At 44.6% G+C, this 23,756-nt stretch overlaps 1 protein-coding gene across 16 annotated transcripts in view; it reads left to right on the forward strand.

Annotated features, from left to right (window-relative positions):
* Positions 1–23,756, forward strand: part of NFIA (nuclear factor I A) — a 237,751-nt gene that overhangs the window by 113,983 nt on the left and 100,012 nt on the right. For 15 of the 16 annotated variants that reach the window (XM_032446323.1, XM_032446321.1, XM_015870733.2 and 12 more), the window contains exon 3: positions 11,294–11,359. The exons of the other annotated variant lie outside the window; for it this stretch is intronic. In XM_032446323.1, the coding sequence (XP_032302214.1) occupies positions 11,294–11,359 (66 nt within the window). The remainder of the gene's footprint in view (positions 1–11,293; positions 11,360–23,756) is intronic. 16 annotated transcript variants of the gene reach the window in all.

Genomic DNA, 23,756 nt, shown 5'->3' on the forward strand with positions numbered 1-23,756 from the left:
TATTGCCCACAATGCAGAGATTCTGAAAGTAGCTTCCTGCATGCTTTCCTTCCTATAAAAACATGCACTGTTATCATTTGGACCAAACTGCATCCTTCTTTGTAACCCTGCATGCAGGGTGCAGTCCGGCTGAGGTCCCAGGAACTGCTTGAGCAGAATCTCAGCTCTGGGCAGTGACAGACTTCATGGTGTTGTGTTCTCTCAGTGCAATATGACAAAGCCCTGCACACGTCTGCCCTGCCAGCACACACGTGTATGGGAATACTGTTCAAAATGGCAGAGGAAATAGTTAGAAGTCAGTGAGGTGGTTACGTTTGGTCTGGTTTTTATTTTTGGACAACTGCTTTATTTCTTTTGAACAGTCGACTTCTAGGTGAACCCTTTTCCAAATGTAACATTGTACCTCTTACTTTTTTGGAAGGTTTGTTCCAGAAAAAAAAGAAAAACCAAAAAAAAAAAAACAAACGCACATCAGTCATGTTTTTAGCCAGACAACGTTAGCTTGCTTTGTCCAAGTGGAGTTCTCAGCCTTGGTAGTGTGAAGCTTGCTAAAAGGCACATGCGACAAAGCATTAAGTGCAACAGAATATTCCTTTGCAGGATTCCCTTTGTTGCAGACATTATTTATGACATTTTAGTCAATATTTGCATGGCAGACTGTCCAAAATTATTTTGTTTTAGGCACATCACTGATAACTGGACCCATACTCTTTATCATTCTTTTACATTCATTAGTCACTCTGTAGTGTTTTTAACATTTTAAAACACTCATGCAATTCAAAGGGAAATAGATTTCAGCCAAAACGCCTTCAAAATTATCTTTTTTCCTTTGAGTTATTCAGCGATTTTTAACACTTCGTATGTTTGATGTTTTTTTCTTTAGTCTCAGCAAGGCAAAGTTTTTGCAGGCTTTGACTGTGCTAAAGATAGGATTTTGATAGAAAAAAGAAATGGGCGGTAAACTGAACTTAGTGTGAAAATGTTATCGGAGGTGGTATGAGGTGTAGCCAGCCACAGAAATTGGCTATTTACCTTTTGTGTAAGAGGTGTTTAAAAAAAAAACAAAAAACAAAAAAACCATAAAAAATTTTAAAAAAAAAAGAGAAAAAAAAAAAAAAGGAATACAACAAATCTAATTAGCAGATATTCTAATGCAAGAAAATGTTGCTGTTAGTAAAGTTTCTTCAATATGCCAGAAAGCAGATGGTGGCAATGGAATAGCGTTTTCTTTTGCCAGCTTTTCTATATGCTTTCTAAACCTGCAAGAGCTTTTGCTATTCAGTATTCAAATTTCTGACACTCTATGATCTTTTTCATCTTAAAACAGAAATAGAAATTGAATCTTAAAAATGTAATCAAGTCAAGCTGTCTGTTCATTGGATCATAACCGTGGCTTTAAAAGTTTGATTAAAATTTTGTCTACACAATGTAGTTACGGGTTTTGAGAGCATGGGGCTTTTCTGCTTTTCATTTTCTTCCTCCACATTTGGTTTTGCAGGACTGGGACCAAGTGGAAATAGATTTTAGGTGACATTTCCAGAACCAACAGTTTAATCTGAATCTTTTCTGATGTGTGTGTGGAGGAAGGAGTCCAGCCTCACATCTACACATCCAACTATTATAGATACTTGTAAGGACCTGCTGCCCTTTGTGATGTAGGTACGGGTCCCTTTCTCCATTATTTGTGGCCGTGGTACCTCAGATTTTGCTGGAACGCAGTGCGGTACTGAGCCTGCAGTGTGTTGCTTCTCTCAGCGCATTAACTTGAGCTTCTACTTGCGTGGCTTACAAATCTAGCAGAACACAGGACCAGGAGGCTGCCTACCAAAAGGCTGCTTTTTTCCCACCCGAGTCTGTGTTGTTGATGCCAACTTGGTACTGATGCAACAAAACACGTCCTGATTTTTATGGTAATTCCGTGTTCTTCTTCGCAGTCTGCAGTATTGTGAGAGTAGAAACACATCCACGGAGCAGCAATCGGTGGCAGTTCTTTGTGGGCAGAATCCTATGACTTCAGTTTGGGAAAGGCTTTGGGCTGGTGGCAATATTTCTGCAATTATTTTCAGGATTCAGGCAAGAGAGAGTAAGATAGGCAGGGAGGAAAAGGAGCCATCAAGCAGGTTTTTTTTCTGCTGTATAATTTTATATATCTGGATGTGTTTTTGCCAGCAGTTTAATTTTGCAGAAAGCTTAAGAAAACCTGAAATGGAAATTTTTTGCATGCCACGTTGAACTCCTCGGAGTGCACAGAACAAGGAAAAGACATCTGCCAGCAGAAAAAAAAATATTAAAAAAAAAATGCTGCTGTAACCAAATATGTACTTACCAGGAGCTGAAAGGGGAGCCAAGAGGAAAGGTGTCAGGTACACCAAAATGAAAGGGGATTGTGAAAGTGGGGCGGTGAGGGCAGACCCGTAATAAAAAATAAACACCTGAACTTTGTTCAGATTGCCCCATCTGTAACTTGGTCTTAGCATTATTGACAAAAACTCTGTGAAATATTGGTTCACCTTTTCACTGTTCATTAAATAATCACACCTATTTTTATTATCAACATTAGCTTTCATTGTGTGAAAAAAAAGGATAATCCTTAATAGGAAAAATGGTCCCATTTCTCTATTTGAAAGTATTATTTTTTCCATTTGATGTATGGATTCCTACCTGAATCCTGTGTTAGGAGTAATGGTGCACCTGCTCTTTGGGCTGGCAGAGCAGGAGGCTGGGGCTGTGCCTGCTGTGACTGCCTGGTGAGGGCTTTTCTCTGTTGTTGCTGGCTGGGAAGGCTTGGACGGCTCTGGCTGTGGCAGAACTTAGCAAGAGGCAGGGCTGTAATCTGGGAATGCTGTGATGGTCTCCAGAAACAGCTCGCTTATTAGTGAGATGCGAGAAGCGGCTTTGGAAGCCGCTGCAGAATGCTGGGCTCATTGTCAGGGAGTGCTTTTATTTGGGTTTGGAATCAGAGCAGTTCCCTTATTCCTGCCCGCCAGGAATAAGCCTTGATCCTCCCCATGCCCACAGCTCAGCGCTTTCACCAGGGCAGGGCAGCCGCAAGCTCAGCATGGAGCTATGGAGGATGAGGCTGGGCACAAGGAGGAAAGCTGGGAGCACCCTGCCCTGTGTCCCATGAGGACGAATTTGCCACAATAAATTAATAGCAAGGGGGTGACGAGTAGAGATTAATTGGGGGAGTGTACTACAATCAATGGAGCCTCACCATATGGTGGATGTAACCCTGCTTTGCTGATGTTACTTTACTCAGCAGCGTAACATTGCATAGAGGCTGACCGGGAGACTTCCACCAATGCGACCTGGTCTACTGTTCACTGTTTCATTTCCATTTGCCCTTACGTACGATATAAGGCATTGCAAAAACTACTTAGTGGCCACTTAAACTCTTGTTGTTATTGTTTGGGTGAGTTAGGCAGTGCTCCAGGGAGAAATGTAGAGATCATAGAATCATAACGGTTGGAAAAGATCTCAAAATACTGAGCACGAAATGAAGTGAAAGAGAAAGCTAAACTGGAAATATCCCTTCTGGGTGACTTCGGCCCCACTCTAACAAGCCCTTTTCTCAGCAATGTGATGAAGGCTTTCCCGGTGAGCCGTGGCAGTGCCATTGTGGTGGGCATGGTGCTCTGTGAGCACGGCACCCAGCTCCTTCCTCCTCCTGGAGGTTCTCTGGAGGTGAATCGATTCACCTCTGCGTGCCCCCAGCCCTTGTTGAAGCAGGCACGGTTACACTCACCTTTCCCACAAAGGTGCCGTAAAGCTTTTCTTCATGTTAATAAGATGTTTTAATTTCCAGGGTAAAAGGATGTTCTATAAATACACATTAGAAGTAGTAATAGTTTTAATGGATGCCATTATTTTATAACAGTGCTTTCCTAGTTTGAGAAATTTTTTACCGGTTTGCGATTATTACAGAACCCGTTTTTGTTAATTAAAGATTGACATTCAGGCAAAATGTTCTATAAATTCCGCTCGGTGTGTGCTGAGCATGCCCAGCACCCGCTCTCCTGCACTCAGGGACCGTCGGTGCAGCCCTTCAGCTCTTACAAGAACTCCTTGCTGCCCGCGCTCACGAGTTTGATGGCTCCTAAATAGAATGGTTCAAATATTTCAAAGCACTCGAGATTCGTATAGCGCGAAGCAATTTAAAATTATTGTACTGCAATTAATTTTAAATAACTGAGCCCCGCATATGTCTAGAAACCCATACAGATCCAAATGGAAGCTCTCTAAAAATTGAAATGATTCAATAAATTTAAATCACTCTGAAGAAATGGATGTAAGTACTGTAAATCATTGTGTGAGGGGGATAGGCAAATTTTGTAGAAGTGAATCTGAGGGTAGAGACTCTAATTAGATTTCTTATTTTGGGGTTTATGGCGATGAAATGTAGGTTAATTTATATTTCCCAGGGATATGAGGGCAGCTCGTGTTGATCCATATGGTTCCTTCTAGCTCATACATAGGCTGCTTTTTTTTTTTTTTTCCTAAGATTACTGAAACTTAGCAATCCAACTTTGCACATATATACATATACATATATATATATATTTTTCCGTTACAAATATCTTTCCCTCCAAATCTGTATAAAAAGACATGAGAAAAAATATTGGCCCACAGCTAGAAATGCCAAATGTATTTTTAAACGCAGCTAAAAAAGCTCTGCCGAATCCAACACCGTACGGTGGAAAGGAACACTTTGTGGAGCCGGGCTGCTCCGAGGAGGTGAATTTTCCATAGCCCAGATCAGCGATCCAGGTACGAGCTGTATCTGCAGACACCAAACTGGATTACTGCCCGGTGGCCGCTCCTGCTGGCGGCACGTTCTGCCCTTGCCTTGCAGATGGATCAGAAAGATGCTATCTAGTGCAGGAAGGCCGGTAGGGATCCTGATGGCGGAAGTCATGCCCCTTCTCCTGGCTCCGGAGAGGATGGCTGTGGCTCTGGGACCAGGCTCCCCTGGCACAGTGGTCAGGGCCCCTCCAGCTTGGCTGCTGGCACCTGGCGAGGCCCTCAGCATAGAGGCGTGGGCAGTGGTGTCCTTGGGACTTACTCTGTGCCTGGTGGGTGCTTCCGCACGGCAGGCAAGAGGGGCCCCTCCACAGGGCCTTCCTCAGGGCCTTACCTTACTTTTAGACAGTTGTCATTATCTTTGTCTAAAGGTCATGGCTAAATTGAATAAAAGGAAAGCTGTGTGTTCCTGTCGATGCACAATGGCAGTATTGACTTTCCTAATCCAGTTTGCTGAGGGGTGAGAGAATTAAATTAGATATCTAAGCACAGAAATTGAGAGCCTTTGAAAACAAAGATAAGGAGACAGCCTGTATTTTCCTTTTCCTGGGAGCTCTGGGCTCAAGATTTTGCAGGTGTGTCATCTGATCCATGGCTTGCATCGATCAAAACTGTGCCAATGCATATTTAATTAGCAAGGGGACCCTGGATGCATTATGGCCATCATCCCCATATTGAATGGACTGTCAGACTTGGTGAATGCCTCCCCACCCCACCCCCCCCGCCTCGTTGTTTGGGGAGCTTCTGCATTTTGTCTGAGCAGCTAAAAGTTTCTTTGTTTTTAGCTGGTGATGCATACAGCACCGCTGAGGAGAATACAAACAAGTAAAGTCCTAAAGTGTTTATTTTGTCTAGCAAAAAGGGCTGAACCGATCGCGGTCCTTTGGGTAACGGATTTTTGTATCTCTCGGAATTGAAAAAAAAAAACAAAACAAAAAAAAAAACAACCCACACTCGCATGATGTTTACTTTAGGAATATTTTATTATAACAAATAAAATCTGCGCTGTGGGATTTCTTAAGGAAGCCTTTGATGACGATTTGAATTAAGTCAAAATTAACGTTTGCTACTGCAAAGGAATAAATAGAAAACGTTCCAGAAATGAATCAGTAAGCAGGAATCAAAGGCTGTAAACTGTTTTAAAAACAAACATTTAGAAGTGAATCAAATACTTGTTTGTAATATCAAGGAACAAATACAGGAATACAGAGATTCCCCGCATTCTGGGCTATCGCACGATAGCAGTAAATCATTTATGGGCTGGAGAGAACAAAGAAAGTTGATTTAAAACGGAACCGCGTCGGTACAGTGCTGTGGTCCCATGTCCTCCTGGCGGAGTTCCCCGTTGGTTCCAGCACCGGGAGGGAGGGCACCCCGAAGTCCCGAGGAGCTCACCCAGCGCTTTGTCTGCGCCCACTGTGCCACAAAGGCGCTGCCTGGCAGACAGATGCGGCGCGCCCGGCGTGCGCACAATGCTGAGCAGCAGACTGCGGGCACATGGCTGGGTCCCATTCAGGCTCATCAGCATAGTCTAGCTGGCTGTTTTGTTACTAGTCTGCTTACGGGGTGGCTTAGGAGCGTCTTGCCGGTGGAGTAACAAGGAGGGTTTTTTTTGGCCACAAAAGTTTTGTGGCAAAGGCTCATGGGAAAATCATTTGCATACATCTTGTTACAAAGGCTGACTACTTCCTGGCTTAGACAAAGTGTTGCCTGATAAACAGACTTAACACACAAATGTCTGTCTGGAATAAACAACAGCAAGCTTTGATTTACATTTCCATTATCAAAGATAATCTCTTTCCCAGTGTACAGGAATTAAGACTCCTTGCCCGATAGAAACCAGGCTGCCATGGCGGGGTCTCACCACCGCCAACCCATGTGTGTCAGCTGGAGGGACGCGGTGCTGTCCAGGCACAATGGGCCCGGCAAGCTGTGCGTGTGACGGTGCAGCGTGTGACAACGGGACACTTTGAACTCCCTGCAAAAGTTGGCTTGAAAGCCATGTCTGGAGCTCAACGGAGAGCCAGGCCTTCCTGAAGTGAAATAGTAGTAGCCACCGAAATAGTCATAAATAAGAATTGCAGCATATACGGAGCGGTGTGTGTGCGTTTACATTATAATGTATAATGAAGGGAAAGTGAGTGTAAAAAGCCTTGGTCCTGTTGCTGGTTTCTGTTTGTAAATCCCTTAAGCTCGCCACGTAAGGTTGTATATAAAGGAGCATGATTTAGATTTTTATTAAACATATATAAATCTTTGGTAGAATCCGTGCCCAAAACTATAGATGAAAAATTTATTGCATGAGCACAACCCAGCCATATAAATATTTTATTACAAATAGGACTCTGAAACTTGAATAAAATATGTCAGTTTATTATACAATATGTCCCCCCCCAACCCCTAAACATGCTGAGAATGGAAAATGTAACCCGGGCACTTCCCAGTGCAGGTTGCAAGGCAGGCACGGCTCCCAGCATCACCGCCATTGGCTTTGGTGCGTTCTGCCATCGCCACCTATTCATTTGGGCACAATGCGGAGTCCGCTCCTGCAGGTGGGAAAGGGTCCCCAATGGCACACCCAGGGCTGCCTTCTGGAAAGCACTCTGCAAGTTTCCAAGAAAATGTCCTGCTTTCCCCAAGTCCCACTGCCAAGATGTAGTTTTAACACTGTAGCATAATGCTTGGTGCGGGATTTGTTTGCACCAACTCCTCACCGTCTGTGTCATGCTCTACAAAAAGAACAGCGCTGTCGGTCTGTTGACACTGGTCCTGTCCGCAGGCCAGACGTCCCTGGGAATGTTTCATCCTCTCCAAACAAAGCAGCGCTCCTCTCAGAGCTGCCGGCCCTGCAGCCAGGCTGAGCCTCGCTCCGCTGCAGCCGATCCCGACGTGGTGTGCCGATGTGTGGGGCTTCCCCACAGCAGGGTCGGCGTCACTGCCCCGCACACACCAGCAACTCGTGCCTGGGAGCAGCCGGAGCGAAGCAGTAGGCAGAGCAGGGCAGCCAGTGCTAGGACACCAGTCCCTTTTTATCCTTTACCCATAATCGTACTTGGTTTGGGAGCAGAGAGTAGAATTTCTTTGACATTGTTTTGATTGTTTCTTTTGATTGTTTCCCGGTGGTTGCAGTGACGCCAGATATCTGTCCGCTGTCCTGGGCTCACATGTCCCTGCTCATGCTACCTCCAGCACGGGGAGAGTTAAGAGTTCCAACTACCAACTTTTCTTCAACCAAAAAACAAACAAAAAAAGACCCCAAATAAAACCCGTTGTGCTATTCAAGGCTAAGCTCCCTTAAATATCAAACTAGATTCCTTAGTGACTTTTTTTTTTTTTAAATTTTTTTTCATTTTTTAAATCAGCAATCCTAATAGTGGTCCCTCACTGTAATATTTCCAACTCCATCTGAAATCATTTAAATCCTCCCCTTAATAACATGCACTTTATTGTAATATACAGATTCTTTGGCTTCCTACCAGCCTTCGCTTAAGGCACCAATGAAGCTCGTTGCCGCAGGGGGCCATGGATTCGAGAGGGGCTCGCATCTACTGTATATTTTGTTTTGTGTGTTTTCCAATGGCTCTAATTATTGCAGGTGGTAGAATTTAACTGGCAGTGTTGTTGCTAAAGAAAATAAGCATAAAGTGCGTACTGTTTTGCAGAGTGGCTATCAAATATATAGAAAGGAGAAAATCAAATGAATTGTTAAACCGCTCTATAGTAAGTGATTTTATTGATTTAATGCAAATGCTTATGAAAACGATCTTCCATTTATATCAATTATGTATGGGCAAAAATTAATTTATTCCTCCGGTCACCTGTTTGGCGCACTGACTCAGCAGGACTGGCATCCCCCTCCCACAGGCCTGTGCCCGCAGAACACCGAACGTTCACAAAATGGGAATTTTAAAGTTTCTGTATGCGGAACAACAAAAAGGCCCCGACGGGAGTTCCTGCCAACTGCTGAGAAAGCAGTGAGCGGGCTGGGGAGGGTGCGCCAGGCACGTCCCAGGCAAGCCTGGAAAATACAGCGGCTCCGATTTTGCCAATCCTTTCACCATGTGGCGGCATATTTATATGTACCGGATCATCTGCGGCATCTGAATAAAATCAGGGAGACAAAATTCTGCATATAAACATTTTGGCTAAGTGCCTTAACTCAGGCTTCTTATCTGGGGTTTCCACAAGATGCCACCTTGCATAACAATGCGGGGTGCCTCGTGCCCAGGATGCGGGTTCGGTTGCCTTAACCATGATCTCTGTCGCTCGATCCATTGGTTTAAATGTTGTCTCGGCCTGCTTTGCTTTGCTCTGTCCCTCCCCAGGAAGGTTATTGCTGAAAGCTTTTGTCTTTTTTGGAAATTAATATTTAATTTCAGCAGAAGGGATGGGTTTCAGGAAAACGGAATTTAGCAAAATGTCTCCCAGTAAGCAGAGTGACAAAAGAAAGTTAAAATTCAGCATGCTAGCACATGTCCTGTGGACAGTGAAGCCTCTCTCTTGCCCGCAGTGTTGGGTTGGGAATCAGACTTTGGTGCAAACAAAAGTACTTTGTTTCCCCAACCCAGGCGGTTGGGTTAGGGTTAGGGCCCAGCGTATGCCCCGTAAAATGAAACATACCGAATGCTGACTTTGAACGCCACATAAATATTTTCCATTTCTAATATTTTATCTTTGTCTCTACCTTTGTGGCATGAGAAGCGGGAAGCTTCCTGGCACAATGCAGTGTCCAGAGCACAGCGTAAGCGTGCCCATCACCTCCCCGCTGCCACACACTTGAGCTTCGATAGCCATAACCTCGAAGATGAATATTTAAAACAAAATTGCAGAAGTAAGAATAAATTATTTTGTTGTAGAAATTATTGGAAATGATGAATTAAAGGAGAAGAACCAGACTCTGGACACTTTGGGGAACACAGCAATTTTTAGTGAATTCAATTGATTTTAAATTGAAATGCCAGAATTGAAACTTTCATTGCTCAATATTCTGAATGTTTATATTCTGAAATTTATCAAAATTTGTTTTGTGTGTGTTTTTTTTAATAGCATGTATATCTTAATTAATACAAGACTGTCCTCTAAGCTTCTGAATGATACCTAATGCGTACAGTCAGCAGGTAGAGGAAAAAAAAAAAGAAAATTTGAATATTTAAAATAGGCATTTTCTTTATAGTGCTCTGCAGTAATTAAAATCTTCATTTGCTTAAAAGCAAGGAACCTTTTTAAAGCAATAAATTAGCATCGCTTGACCCAAGGTCACTAGTAGTACTGCTTCTTCCAGCACTATTAATACCTCAAAGAAAAAGAAGGGGTGGTGTTATCACTCTGTTGCAACAGAAGTAAGATTTTCAATTTAATCACAGTGAAGTGTCACGACCTTTTGATCTTGCATTGACTTCTCACTGAAACGCGGTCAGATTTCAGACAGCTGATTCGAAGCTCTACGGAGTCAAGGTGAAGGCAGAAAATAGGTTTGCCACGAGTGGAGGTGGTTTTGAGGCAGTAGTGAGTGGTTTCGGGCCCTGAGTTTTGGTTCACTGCAGAAAGATGTGTTGTTTTTTTTTATGGGCTCAAGAAATTACAAACCATTTCCGGAGGAAAAAGAAAATCTTCATCAGCTAAATGTTAAGCCAGTAATTTGAGTTTGGTTGGTTGTTGTTTTTTTAATATTTTTCCCCACAGGTAAAGGGTCCATTTTTTTTTTCCAACTCTGAGCATTAGAAATAATTAAGAAGGAAAACATTCTTTGACTAAAGCTTGTATTAAGAACAATTCTGAAAGCGAAGAGCAATCTTCATAATGTAGAGTTCATAACATGCAAAATCTGAAAGCCGGTCATATTCACACATATCCTCTTGTAGGACATGTTATTATTTTAGGCAAATCTGCTGTGGCTGTTGGAGGCTGTTGGCCGGGAGCTGTCGCTCCGTTCCCTGCTCGGGTCCCGCAGCGGTTCGCCCAGCGCCCGACCTCCTTTAGAGCAGCGCCGGTGCTCTGGGAGCAGTGGAACTGCTGTGAAAGCCTTTAAGGAAACTCAGCTCTTCTGTCAGTTTCACAGATTTTGTTTCAGAAATGGGTAGACAACAATCTCCACAACTCTCTGGTGTTGCTTGGTTACCTTTATATGCAAGCTCCAAAATCTGTTTTGAGACTTTACGATGTGTTGGATTAAGGCTCTGGTTTGTATACAACATAGAGGCTGCTTTATAAAACACATGTAGGAGAGTAGTTTAAATCTGCCTTTTCTAAAAAGAAGGATTCTCTCAGCTTAATTTATGCACACACACACACACTCTGAGCACTCTGCGGAGTGCCGTAAACAAGATTCCCTTTTTTTTTTTTCCACCTAGGCACGGGACTATTGCATTATCATGTCCTAGTGCAACATTTCTGTCCTCAGTTTGTACTCTCAGCCTTTTGAGGAAGTCTGGCGCCTCTGATCTATTTTCCACAGCAGACCCTGTAATTTTTGGCTGTATTTTATGTTTTTCAGATTCAAGTCAATCTGAAAGTCCCAGCCAGCCAAGTGAAGCTGATATTAAGGACCAGCCAGAAAATGGTAAGTTCTTACCTGCTGCTCCTGCTTTGGGATATTAAAACAGCCCATATTTAGAAAGATTTTTTTTCCTGTGTCTAACATAAAAGCACTATTCAGAATAATTGACATGGGATAGCTACAGATAGGTTGTGCACTCTCCTCAAAGCTCACATGCTACTGTTCCACTAATCTAAAGTAGCATTTGTTTCTACAGACCTGGAAAGAGACTTTTTTAATTTTTTTTTTTCCTCCCTTTAAAAATCATTTAAATTAGGGAGATGCCATTAAAGAGCCTGCTGTATGCAACCCTCACCCTTATTCCTCCATAGCAAAGGCTTCCAGTCCCTGGGCTGTGAGTCACGACTCCTCCAGCGGTGTGTGCTTCATCGCTTTCATTTTTATTTGTGTGCTCTTTGCTTGGTCCTGTTTGTTGACACTCTCACACAAAGTACCCAACTTTCTCTGTGTGGCCGGCCATTGCTGCAGAGCGTGGGATCTCAGGCAGTCCCATGGAACAAAATGGTTGCTTTGAAATACGTCTCTGCGGCAAAATCCTGCTGAACAAAATTGAGCAGCAGCCCTTCCAAACAGCACAGTTTCAGGGCACACCTGCAGACATCCCAGGCAGGTTCCTATTGCAGGAGTGACTCGGGTGCCAGCAGCATCGTCCGTGCTGTGTCAGTGTGCTTCAAGGGCTGTGGATGCTGTGGGTGAGCAGCACAGGGGGTCTCCGCTATGGCTCCTTGCGCCGCTCTCTTGGTCCGTTTGCAATAGTGGGATTTCAGGTGGCTGCCACTGGGGCTGGGCCAGGAGTGTGAATTTTGGGAACACTGATTTCTCCGAGCTGGGACAGATTTAAATTAGAAGCAATAGCTTGTGCTGAATTGATGGCATCTGTTGTAAAACAGGCTGAAAAAAGGATTTGATAATAGCAAATTCATTAATGTGAAAGTATAGGCACGTGCAAGGGAACGGTTTCTTGTGCTTTTTGTGCTTAGGTAAGGTGGACCCCAGCAGGTTCCATTGGCCCATCGGCAATGGAAATTTTCTCTACCACTTATATCTAGGACTTAGAAATGATGCCTCCCAAGGTGAAACTGAGATAAGCACATTTTATTAATAACTTTTCTTGACTTTGTAACCAGGCTTTTTACGAGATCTGAATGTAGAAGGAAAACCCATCTTACTGTAGCTCATAGACAGAACTGAAGAACTTGTGTGGACGGTTTGAGTCTCTGAAACCTGCCTCCATTCTGGGGACATTCAAATCCACTACTGTGGAAATCTTGTATCTATAATAACACAAATGTGATTGCCCTTGAAGAGAGCAGCCAACTGCTTTTGCCTCCAACCCTTGCTGGGCATCCCTACAACTGTATGTATGTGTGGTGAATGTGCTTTTTGAGGTCTGTATCGGGCACTGGCCAAGCTGCACAATGAAGTGAGGTTGAAGGGCTGTGTTTGATCATGACTGTGTTTGGACCAGAGTTTGAATGTCAGATAGATTTGAGGAAGAGGTTCAGATACATGAAAACTTAGGAGTGTGTGTCATAGGTTGTAGAGCACAGTGCCCATTGAGCCATTAAGATTTTGGCTTTGGGGGTTCCCATATTTTTCTTGAATTGAAATACAAAAGGTTTCGTGTTTTGATGGGTTTCATACTGCTCATCTCTAAGTATACCATCTTAAAACATTTTTGTTGTTGCTGAAAGACAGCGCCTAATTTCTCTTATCAATCCTGTTCACAGAAATTCTAATTTGTAGCCAAAGGATTGTGAGGTTAAGAGAAGAACTGACTAAACTGTGATTTTTGTTCTGCCAATTCTGGGATTTTTTTTGTGTGGAGTATATTGCCCATGTTTATTAAATCATATTTTAATTTAGAATGCATTAGGCACCAAGCATGTTATTATTTCATGTTTAGATAATTTTCTTTCACAGCTATTAAACCACAGTTCTTCTTACCCTGCAGTTTCTCGGTCTTAAGGAAGCTCGTTACTCAACAGCCAGCCCAAAAAGCAGCGATGTCAGTGTTTAATAATGTAAAATCTGTAAAAGCCTAGTGAAATGAAATATCTCTGTTTTGGAGCCTGAGCCTTCCTTGTAAAACAAGCTTTTAGTGAATTCTTGGAACTCCGTTGGTGACCTGTGAAAGGGACTTTTCTTAATAAACACAAGAAAGATTTTTCTTTTTCTCATTTTTACTAAGGGGTATTTTTTTTTCCCACCGCAGCAGAATCCTCTTGACTGCTGAGGCACCTTTTGCAGTGCCCGTGTGGGAGGTTTTCTTTACCAATGCAGCCAAGGCAGCCCGCTGGCCCTGGAGGGGCTGTTCCCCCTGCGCAGCCACCGAGCTCACGCTTAGCACATGCAGCCCCCGGCCTGCAGCGCACCCAGCTTGTAGATCAACACGGATCTGCGGCTCTTATCTACCAAACGTGAGGATGAAAGCAAAACTGCGGGCTTTAGAAAATGAAAAACTGCACGCACAGAAACGGACACAATAAATCATATTAACTGCGTTGTTCTGCACTTGCTGCAGACCCACTTCCACGAGGCCTGATCCAACTCCCTCCGGAGTCACTGGGAGCCTCGTAATTGATTTTACTGAGAGTGGGAATGAGCCCACACAGGGAGGAGTTGTTGGGTTTTTGTGGGTTTTTTTTGTTTTTTGCTGTTTTTTTTTTTTTATTATTTAAAAAAAAAAAAAACAATCAAAGAAAAATAGTGATGTGAATAATCTTATCCCCACTGATGCTAACAGCAGAATGACCAGATTGAGGGCAGGTTCGGAGTCATTTTGCATGTGTTTCTGTAAGGCACAAAGAAGCATATCGATTAAGCACTGCCTTTTACATGCATGCATTCCTTCATTTTAAAAAAATGAATCTTTAAAGGCCTTGTGAGGGTTATACAGCCTCTCTACTTGCCTGTTAATATCCTTTCTGTTCCACTCCATAAATTCTAGAGCTATTTATTATACACATATATTTTGCATACCTTGAGTAATGTAGGTTCAAAAGGGTCAGCTATACAGCCCTGAAAAAGAAGGCCTCCTACTACAGATTTAATTTATCATTTTAATTTGTCTGTGTTATTTAGAAAAACCTGTATATCTAACCTTCATTCAAGTGGAAGTTCATGAGTAAAAAAAGAAAAAAGCTTTTATTTGTTAGAGACACCCCTCTTTTCTAGTGGGCTTTACAGTTGAATTTATGGAGCAGAGTCATAACAGAGAGAGTCACAGAATCATAGAATCATAGAATGGCCTGAGCTGAAAAGGTCCGCAAGTGCTGATCTCGTTCCAACCCCCTGCTGTGTATAGGGTCGCCAACCAGCAGACCAGTCTGCCCAGAGCCACATCCAGCCTGGCCTTAAATGCCTGCAGGGATGGGTGGGATGGCAAGAGAAGATGGTGACATCTTATGCTCTCAGTGGTGGCTTTAACTCCACCTCTAACCCACCCTTCAGCCTTCGTGAAGCCAGAATTATTTTCAGGAGGTCACTTACCTGATTGCTACTGCAAGAATTTATAGAAACATTAAGAGTTTCAGCATGATGGTCATGCAAAGCAAGTGTGCAGGACAGGGCTTAGTCATGGGTGCATGGATCCATGCCTTGTCCTGGAACTGGGCAGAAAGCTGATCCCCTTGGCCCCTTAACATGGGAAAGAGCTCAGAGAGAGGAAGAAAATTTGAATTTGCCTGTTTGCCACGTGGGCAAGGAAGTTTGCAGGAGGGATGTGGAAAGAAGCAGAGGGCTTTATTTGAAAGGCAGCAGCAGGGTCAGGTGTCCTGATACTTTGCTCAAATGATTTTTTATTTTTTTTTTTGTGACCAACTGGGTGGAACACCCGTATGGAAAATTCCCCACTTTTGTCATTGCCTAATGGTATGTAAAAGCTTCATTTCAGTTGGCACAGCAAAGTGATGTTGCAATTCTCTCCATCAAAAAAAAAAAAAAGAAAAAAAAAGAAAAAAAAAAGAAAAAAATAAGCAATTATCGATTTTAAAAGCTCATTAAGTGCACTGGTTTGGGGTCATGTTTTATAAACAAACTATTTTTTCAGTGAACTGAGGATGACAAAATGGCCAGTGTGCTGTAGTGAAGGGACGGCGTGCCTGGGGATCAGCAACAACTGAATCTCAGGCTCAGCACTGGGCTCTCTCTTAGGCTTTTATTCTTCCTTTCAGTCATGGCAACGGCTATCGGATAGGTTTTCTTTTTGTAAGCAGGATTATTTTAAACTTCTGTGGGGAACTTTTCAGCCTCTCTGCCTGCAAAGAGGAGATGTTCGTGACTGTAGTGTGACAAATCAGATCCTGCTCTGCTTCAGTAGGGGTTTGGTGCTGGGGAAGGGCACAGTCGTGCTCAGGGCCGTGTCGCTGCTGTACCTGGTGGCAGCGCGAAGTGGTGGCACTGCAGAATTAATGCTGCGTGCAGCAGAGGAACGCTTCGTCATCTGCTGCAGACAAGTGATGTTTCTGGAGTGTGCATTACTGCGACTCAGTAACTCGGAGTTGGGAGCACACCACTTTAATTGTAGATTAGCAAGTTCTTTTTAAAGAAGTTGGTAAATTCTCCCGTTTCAAGTGAGCGAGACAGCATTCATTATTACAGCTGATTATGAACGTGTGCCAAATTCACAGCTCAAACAGTTTCTGTAGAGGGAGAGGCATTTATCTGAAAAATAAAAATGTTTAATGCTCAGACCGAATGCTTTTTAGTTTTAATGTATTCTTGCTGCTTTGAGCTACAAGTACCTTAACAGCACTGCAGGAAATGAAAGGCACATTGTTCTTTGTAACATTAAAAAAAAAAAAAAAAAGAAAAAAAGAAAAGAAAGAAAAACAAGAAAAACAATGATGTACCGTAACTCACAGAACTCGTTTTTCAACCCTGCGGTAATTACACTGGACTTGTAAATATCATCTGTGAATTCTTCACTTAAGTAGGGCTGGACTCGGGTATAAAACCTTACAAAAAGGGTTTAGGTATATGCTTACTTTCACGTGCCTAAAAGAATAAAAGAAGAAATGCTGCTCCTCCAGCAGGAGGGGAAGGCAGAGGCAGCAGTGGGAATGTGCAAAGAGCAGTTTGCGAAGTGCAGCTTTCTTTCCTTCTGTAGGTAAGGACTGGGCAGGACTGGCACAGCTCGGGCAGCAGGGAAGTGTGAAGCCTGGGAAATGCAGCAGCGATGTGGGGAACTGCCTCTGCCCTAGATGCTGGGCTGCAGAGTCCAACCCTGTCCTATAGGCTCTCTTCTGATCCCAGATCTGGTGTTCTTGCTTCACACAGTGAGAAGGCTGCAGCCAGCAGCCACTAAGGCTGTGGGTTGGGAGCTCACAGATGCAAAACTGCCATTTAAGCCATCCTCTCAGGCTGCCCTGAGCAGAGAACACAGCTTTGCTTTGTGGTTACCCCAACCACTCATCTACATTATAGCTTAAATAGTAGCTCCATTTCCTCCTACAGCCAAATCTGTCACCGGCTGAGGCCCTGTCCCCAGGCCAGGCCTCATCTCCCATCTCGCGGCTCAGCTCAGCCTCAGCGTTCCCCATCACCCTCAGCTGCCACAGGGCTCACTGCCACCAGCTTCACCCTCACCATGGCAATGCTGCAAACCTTGCCATTTTCATGGGGCTGGCTGCCCTTGGCTGGGTCCTGGCTTCCCACATGGAGGGATCAGGGCTGGGGAGTTGTTCTTTGAGCACAAGGTGCTGGGTTTGGCACTATCTGGAGTGGCTGGCATTCCTGAAACACCTCATTTGCAGCACCAAACTGAGCCACACCGGAAAAGTTTTCTGTCAGAGGGAGTTGCACACAGGGTAGTACAGTAACGGCAGCTTTTATTAGTGCTCTTCTTCATAGAATCATTTGCATCAGAGTCTTATAAATGCGGGAAGGCTCTCCTCTCTTGTTTACAGAGCAACACTGGAGAGTTATCACAGCCTGAGGGACTAATCTAAAATTAACTTTGCTTCAGAAAAAAAAAAGCTTAAAAAAAAACCCTTAGCATTTTCAATATGGAATCTCATATCTGGCGACGAACTGAAAGCTCCTGGTGATGTCAGCTTGTTTGCACCTTTGCAAAATGCCGGGACCAAATCCTGAGTGGATTTGCACCCTTGGAGATGGGTGGTGAGCCGGGAGCAGTGTGCTGTCTGGGCCCGAGGCTGTGGCCGAGCAGCAGGGCAGTGCTGGGGTCTGTCTGTCCTGCCTGCTGTAGGGGCACGGCTTGGCAGATAGGACAGGGTAGCGGAGAATGGCTTTAAACTGAAAGAGAGGAGGTTTAGCTTAGATTCTTTACTCTGAGGGCAGTGAGACCGTGGCACTGCTGCCCAGAGAAATGTGGGTGCCCCATCCCTGGAGGTGCTCAAGGCTGGGTTGGATGGGGCCATGGGCAACCTGAGCTAGTGGGAGCCCAATGATCTTTAAAGTCCCTTCCAACCTAAGCCATTCTGCGATTCCTCCAGCTCGAAGGAGGAAGGTCTGATAGGTCCCACCTTTATGTCCTCATCCCAGAGAGATGCTGCACGTGGGCAGCTCTGAATGCTGGCATTTCCCAAGGAAATAACAGCGGATATGCCTGGTTATAAAATTATCTTACATGTATTTTAGTTTTGCATTTTTTCATCCTATTTCATTACAGATAGACTCCAACAAGAGCTAGAAGTACAAAATAACAATAGACTAAGGCCAAAACTTTGCAGCATTCAACTCCATTTTCCAACTAGTTTCATGGCTTCTGAGGATGAGCATCTGAATAACTAGGAAAGAAAACACCATTTTTCTCCGTATTGCCATATTTTCATTGAGATTCATGCACAAAGTCAAATGGTTTTGTGATCCAGATTGTCAGGCGCTGCTTCACCATTTCCAGGATTTAGCAGGTGCTCAGCTGGGCTTGGGATTCAGCCTGCTTATCAGGAGCTGGCACTCTCTTGAGGGGACTCTGATGGCAACAGCGAAGGGTGTTGACTGTCAGTCGGCAAGATAGGCGGTAGTCAGCCGGGGTCAGCTCTGCAGCCTCACTGGGCCAAGGGGAGAGTTTCTCATCAGTGACCTGCAGTGTCTGAGACCAAAGGATTGACAGAGGACTTCAGTTTTCACTGCTGCTAGCCATTAACCTTCACAAGCAAAGCATTCCCACAAAAAAATCTTCCAAGGCGAGTATGACAGGAAATATTCAAAGCATGAAATGAATGCTTATAGCATGACAAAGCAGTGCTTGAAAGACATGAAACGTTCATTACGCGCAGAGTGGCAGAGTTCTGCAAAGGAAAGGAGGAATAAAAGTGTGGCCAGGGTATATATTTTTATTTCAACATATGTGTGTACAGGAAAAAGGCAGTGAACCTTTCCAGTGGATAAGGTGCATAAATACAGCCACAATTATTCTAAGTCGTTTCAAAATATATTTATACTCTGTTGCTCCATTCCATTCCTCTTGGCGTATATTTATCCACAAGATAACAGCAAGGGCCATGCTGAGGGCAGCGTGGATGTGGGCTGGCCAGGAGCTTCCCATGGGAAGCTGCCGTGCCATAGCGAGGAGTGTTCCCCGCCCCAGAGCCGTGGGGTCAAGGCTTTCTGTGCCCCAGTTGATCCCCCGCCTGCAGTGCCAGCTCTGCACGGTGCCTCAGGGCTGGCTGTGGTCCTCCCAGTTTTCACTGCAACCCATTTTTCTTGAGAGTTTTGCTGCTTAATTAACAGCTGCGAGTTGGGTTGGGGCAGTAATTGCTACCGCCTGAGCGGACCACAGGCTGGAATGGAGGATGCTTCTGAATACCACGCCTGCCCACCAAGAGGCTGGGCACTTAGGGAAAGGAGTTTATTTGTGGTATGGACCTCATATTAATTTTCTCTCCAGTGGAGAAGGAAGTTTATTTGTGGGAAGAGACAGAATATGCAATGCCAAGGCGTGACTATCAAAACAAAACCCCGAACCTACCTATTTGTCTTTCGATGTAAGAATTTCCTAATGCCTGTAATGTAAGACAAAGGGAAAATTTTACTTGCAGGAAAATTGCCTTCCACAATAATCAAGAAAAAAAAACCAAAAAAAACACAAAACGCCCACGCCAGAGCAGCATGATCCAAAATGTGAACTTTTTACGCCTCCCCAACCTTCTAGGTTAGGCTTCCAACCAAGTGATCTTTTATTATCAACATGATATACCCTTGACATAATTTGGCGCAGTAAAGCTTCTTCTGCTGAACTCGTGATTTCATTTACTAGATCTGATGAAAGTTCTGTGAACCACGGTAAAATGTGATAATTAGTAGTTTAATTCTTATAGGGTGTGCGTATTAATTGAAAAGGCTTGAACTATAAATACAGGGCCTGTGGATAAAAGCACACTCTGAAATCAGTCGCTTACCCGAAGCATTCATTACTTGACATCTATTTAGGTAGCATCTCTGTGCAGCAGTGCCACTCTGCTCCGGCAGTGAATGGGAGCTCCGCACTCAGAATCCCAGCAGCAGAATCTGCTTTGACTGCCTGCGGCCACCCTGCCTTGGCCAAAGCGTTGCCTTCTGTGGTCAGACCACTGGATGTAAAAAGCGTGTGTTTGGGGCTGTGCTCTGCAGAGGAGCTAGTGCAGTGCTGGCTCTTTCACTGGGAAAGCTGCAGCTGGGCTGAAAGCGGTGTTTTGAGGCTGACACCTTGTGGGGCTCAGCTCTGCACAGCTCGGGTCCCTGCCAGCCCGGCCTTTAGGACACCCCTTATCTCTTCCTACCTCCACACTTCCCTCAGTTAGAGGAGGGACCATCGCACCTAAACCTGAGGCTGGTCCCTGTGGCCATGTCCAACAGCACAGTGTAGGAGCAGTCATGCTTTCTCACTGAAGTCCCGTGTTCTTTTGTTCTGACTGCTTGACCCCAGCAGGAGATACTCTGTTGACTCCAGTCCTTCCCAAATACATGCATTCACTATGAGGACGTATGTGGTTATTTCACACTTTCCTCTGTTTTTGTGTGTGTTACAGTGCCTCTGTGAATCAAACCTGTTTTTATAGGTATATCACAATGTGATTTTCCTTTTAAAGAGATCCAACCTTTGTACAGTTTGCACACTCAAAACAATCTTTATGCGTATAATGCATATTCGTAGCTACATCAGGTGATTTCCGAGTAGCATTTGTTTCATTAACCAGAAGTTGTCAATATGAGCCATGACGTCCAAGCGAGGAGCAGAAAGTGAAGCCGTAAGTGAGATCATTGTTACTGTCATGGACAGGCACTGCTATGAGACCAGGCTCCCAGGAAGAGCCTTGTCTCCTCTGCAGCTAATCAGACACTATCTCTTTAACTGCAGTTACTACTTTTTAGCTGTAATTGTTGCTAGATAGGAAGCAGAGAGAAAGTTTAGACAGAGAATAAAATCCCCTCTGAAGCCTGGCTGTGGTGTGAGTGGAATGGAAAAATACCAGGTCTGTTCCTGGGAAAGCAAGGAGACTTTTATTTGCAGTGGTGCACACATACTTCCCAGGAGCAGCGCATTGCGCGGCAGAGGGAGGTGAGGTGAGGAGCCCCACTCGGAGCCACGCTCCGGTTGCTGCCATTATCTTGCTCACTGCGAGTTGTTTACAGCACTTTGCATTGCTCAGCTTGGCTCCTTTTTTCCCCTCTGTCAGTGCCATAGCTTCAGTTCGACAACTTCATTCTGAGTTGGGATAGTTTTGGTTATGGAGAGGTAGAAAGGTGCCGGTTGATTAGAGGTGCTGTTTGCTATGTGCGTTTCATGTTGTCTGTTTCATTTTCTTGTTCACCACTGTTGCAACTGAAGAAAATGCTGAAGTGTGTGCTCTAAACAACTGTACCAGCCCTCAGCCTTCTCCCCTTCTCCCCCCCCCCCCCCCGCTGAAACCAAATGATTTATAAAATGCCTTCACATTCTTGAGCGAGTTCACACTATCACCTCCAGGCACTGCGCTGAGGAGTGGATGGGAAGCGCAGATCTGATCGCTGGTGTTTTTCTCTGAAAGGAAAAAAAACAACCCACAAAGCCCAACATGCTGATTAAATTTAAAGGAGAAAAGTTTCCTGCTGTGCCCCGGAGTAAATCTGTAGTCAGTGAAGCACTTTTAGTAAACAAGAGACGTACGTGGTTATAGCGTTTTTTGTTTTGCACGCTGCCATTGTTTTCCATTTTCATAAGACTCAATTAACGTAATCATTTTAGAGTGTCTCTCATCGTTACCTCCCGTCCTCCCTCACTTGCACTTGAAGCAAGGGGATCCTCTGCAAGGCACACCATCACACACAGCCAGCACCTCGCTCCGAAGGCACGAGGAGAAAGCAGGGCTGCCAGAGGGAATCCAAGTGCTCTTCCTCTGTGTCTCTGGGCTTTGCAGAGCAGGAGGCCGGGCCTCAACCCCCGGCTGTGGGTCCCACCGGGCACCCAGCCAGCACTGCCTCTGTCCCCAGCATGCTGCAGAGTGACAAAGGGACCCAGGCAGTGCTGGGTGAGCTGGGTAGCTCCTTGCCGGTGCTCAACTAAGCACAAGGATGTTGACACCATCTTTCCATATGCCAAACCCTTTGCTGGCATTTCTGGAGATCTTAACAGAGGAATGCTTCTTATGTACCTCATAGCACTCTCACAAGGAACTCAGTCCTCTGTTCCTGTTAGGTTTCTCCTTTTGTAGCAGAAGGCTCTTTGACAGCTGCATGCCCATCTGAGAGCCTGCTGGAGTGGGAAGGGGGGGGGGTTGTCCCCACCTGACCAGCTTTGCAGTGTGGACCACCTGCAATTTTCCCACATGTTCTACCTCAAAGTCCTTAAAAAAAAAACAAAACAACACGGGAATTTGCTTTTAGGAAATTTCCAATAGCAGAATGCAGAGAGCTAGCCCTGTCCCCCACGCCGTGCAGAGGGGAGCCAATTTCACTGTACAGCAGACCATGGCATAGTTTGAGCCACGGGAGGAAAGGGAAGAGGTAAGAAGCTGCAGAGAGTGGGCAGCAGTGTGATGGACTGCAGCAGGCAGGGGTTGGAGGCAGGAGGGGAACCCCACAGATTTGCAGACTTACAGCAGTGGTGTGGTAGTGGTCCACAACTCAATTTAAAACAATTCCAAAGGGCAGAATAAAAGGGTCTGGAAAGGAAATGACAACCTGAGCAAAGGGCTGAGGAATGAGGCAGCCCCGTATTAGTGAATCTAGATTTGTGCCTGTCACAGCCATGAATGATGCATTTGCAGTAGGACTGGGAGCCTGCACTGTTAGAAGGAGGCAGAAGTAAAGATCATCCTGTGTACAATATAAATGTAAGTTGTTATTACTACTATTGCTATGTCAGCCGTAAACTGTTCCCACGAGAACAGAGATGCAACATCATTGAAAAAGAATGTCTTACTGTGAAATGGGCAGCAGAAACACTGTGGCATTATCTGCTGGGTAATGAATTTACCTTGGTGACAGATCATTATTCCCTCCTGCAAATGAACCAGATGAAGGACAGGAACACAAGGATAACTCAGCAATACTTGTACTTCGCAGTTTTCTGAATTATAAACAAAACAGCGGTGAGATATAAATGTAAGGATACAGAAGCATGGCATGTCAGGAGGCATTGCCTATGACAAAATACGAGGAGGAAGGCAATTCTTTTTAGGCCTGTGCTGACATAGTATATGAACTTTTGAGGCTTGGATTTCACCCCACGTCACATGAGGTATTAAAATGGGGCAGCAGCTGTGAACCTAAAATCTGGGCTCTCCTTCTATAGTCAGCAGAGATGCTCAGTCTTCTGGGAGTTCCTCTCTTTGTGTGTTGAACCTCGGGGCATTTTAAACAGAGATGTTTCAGGTTCATCCTGTAATTTCTCTGGACCTGAGACTGCTGTTAGCGGAAGCCCCTGCCGCTCACCCACACATCCCAGCAAGCCTGGAGCAGGCAGAGAAGGACTGAGGCTGTGAGATCAAAGCAGGGTCCTACAGGGCACATGGTGGTCTTCAATGATTTCTCCAGGGTAGGAGGGTGGACGGTATAAGTACCACCCACTTGTACTTTCCTCACTGTTTTTCCCTTCTGCAGAATGGGAGTTACTGAGATAAATGATCTTTTTAGAGAAGTGTTTATGTGCTCTGTGGAGGAATGCGTCTAGGGATGGGCATACTGGCAGGAGGAACTTCCTCCTCAGCTCTTCCAGTGAAGCCTTGTTCTGAACGGCCCGTATGCAGCCATTACTCAAAAGTAAAAATGTTCTGTTCTGTTTCTTGTTTTCATTCTTTTATGTGTCTGGGGACTAAACTGCTGTGAAAAAGAGCCCATTCTCACAGGATGTCTCGCCTAATTTTGTAGACAAGAGAGGTTCAGCTATTCCAATTACGATGAGATAAGAATCTGAAATGTTGGGATCGCATCCATCCTGAATTGAACTTTGAGTCGTCCAGAATCCATCCATCAT

This window comes from Coturnix japonica, chromosome 8 (assembly GCF_001577835.2).
Source record: "Coturnix japonica isolate 7356 chromosome 8, Coturnix japonica 2.1, whole genome shotgun sequence".
Lineage (NCBI taxonomy): Eukaryota > Metazoa > Chordata > Aves > Galliformes > Phasianidae > Coturnix > Coturnix japonica.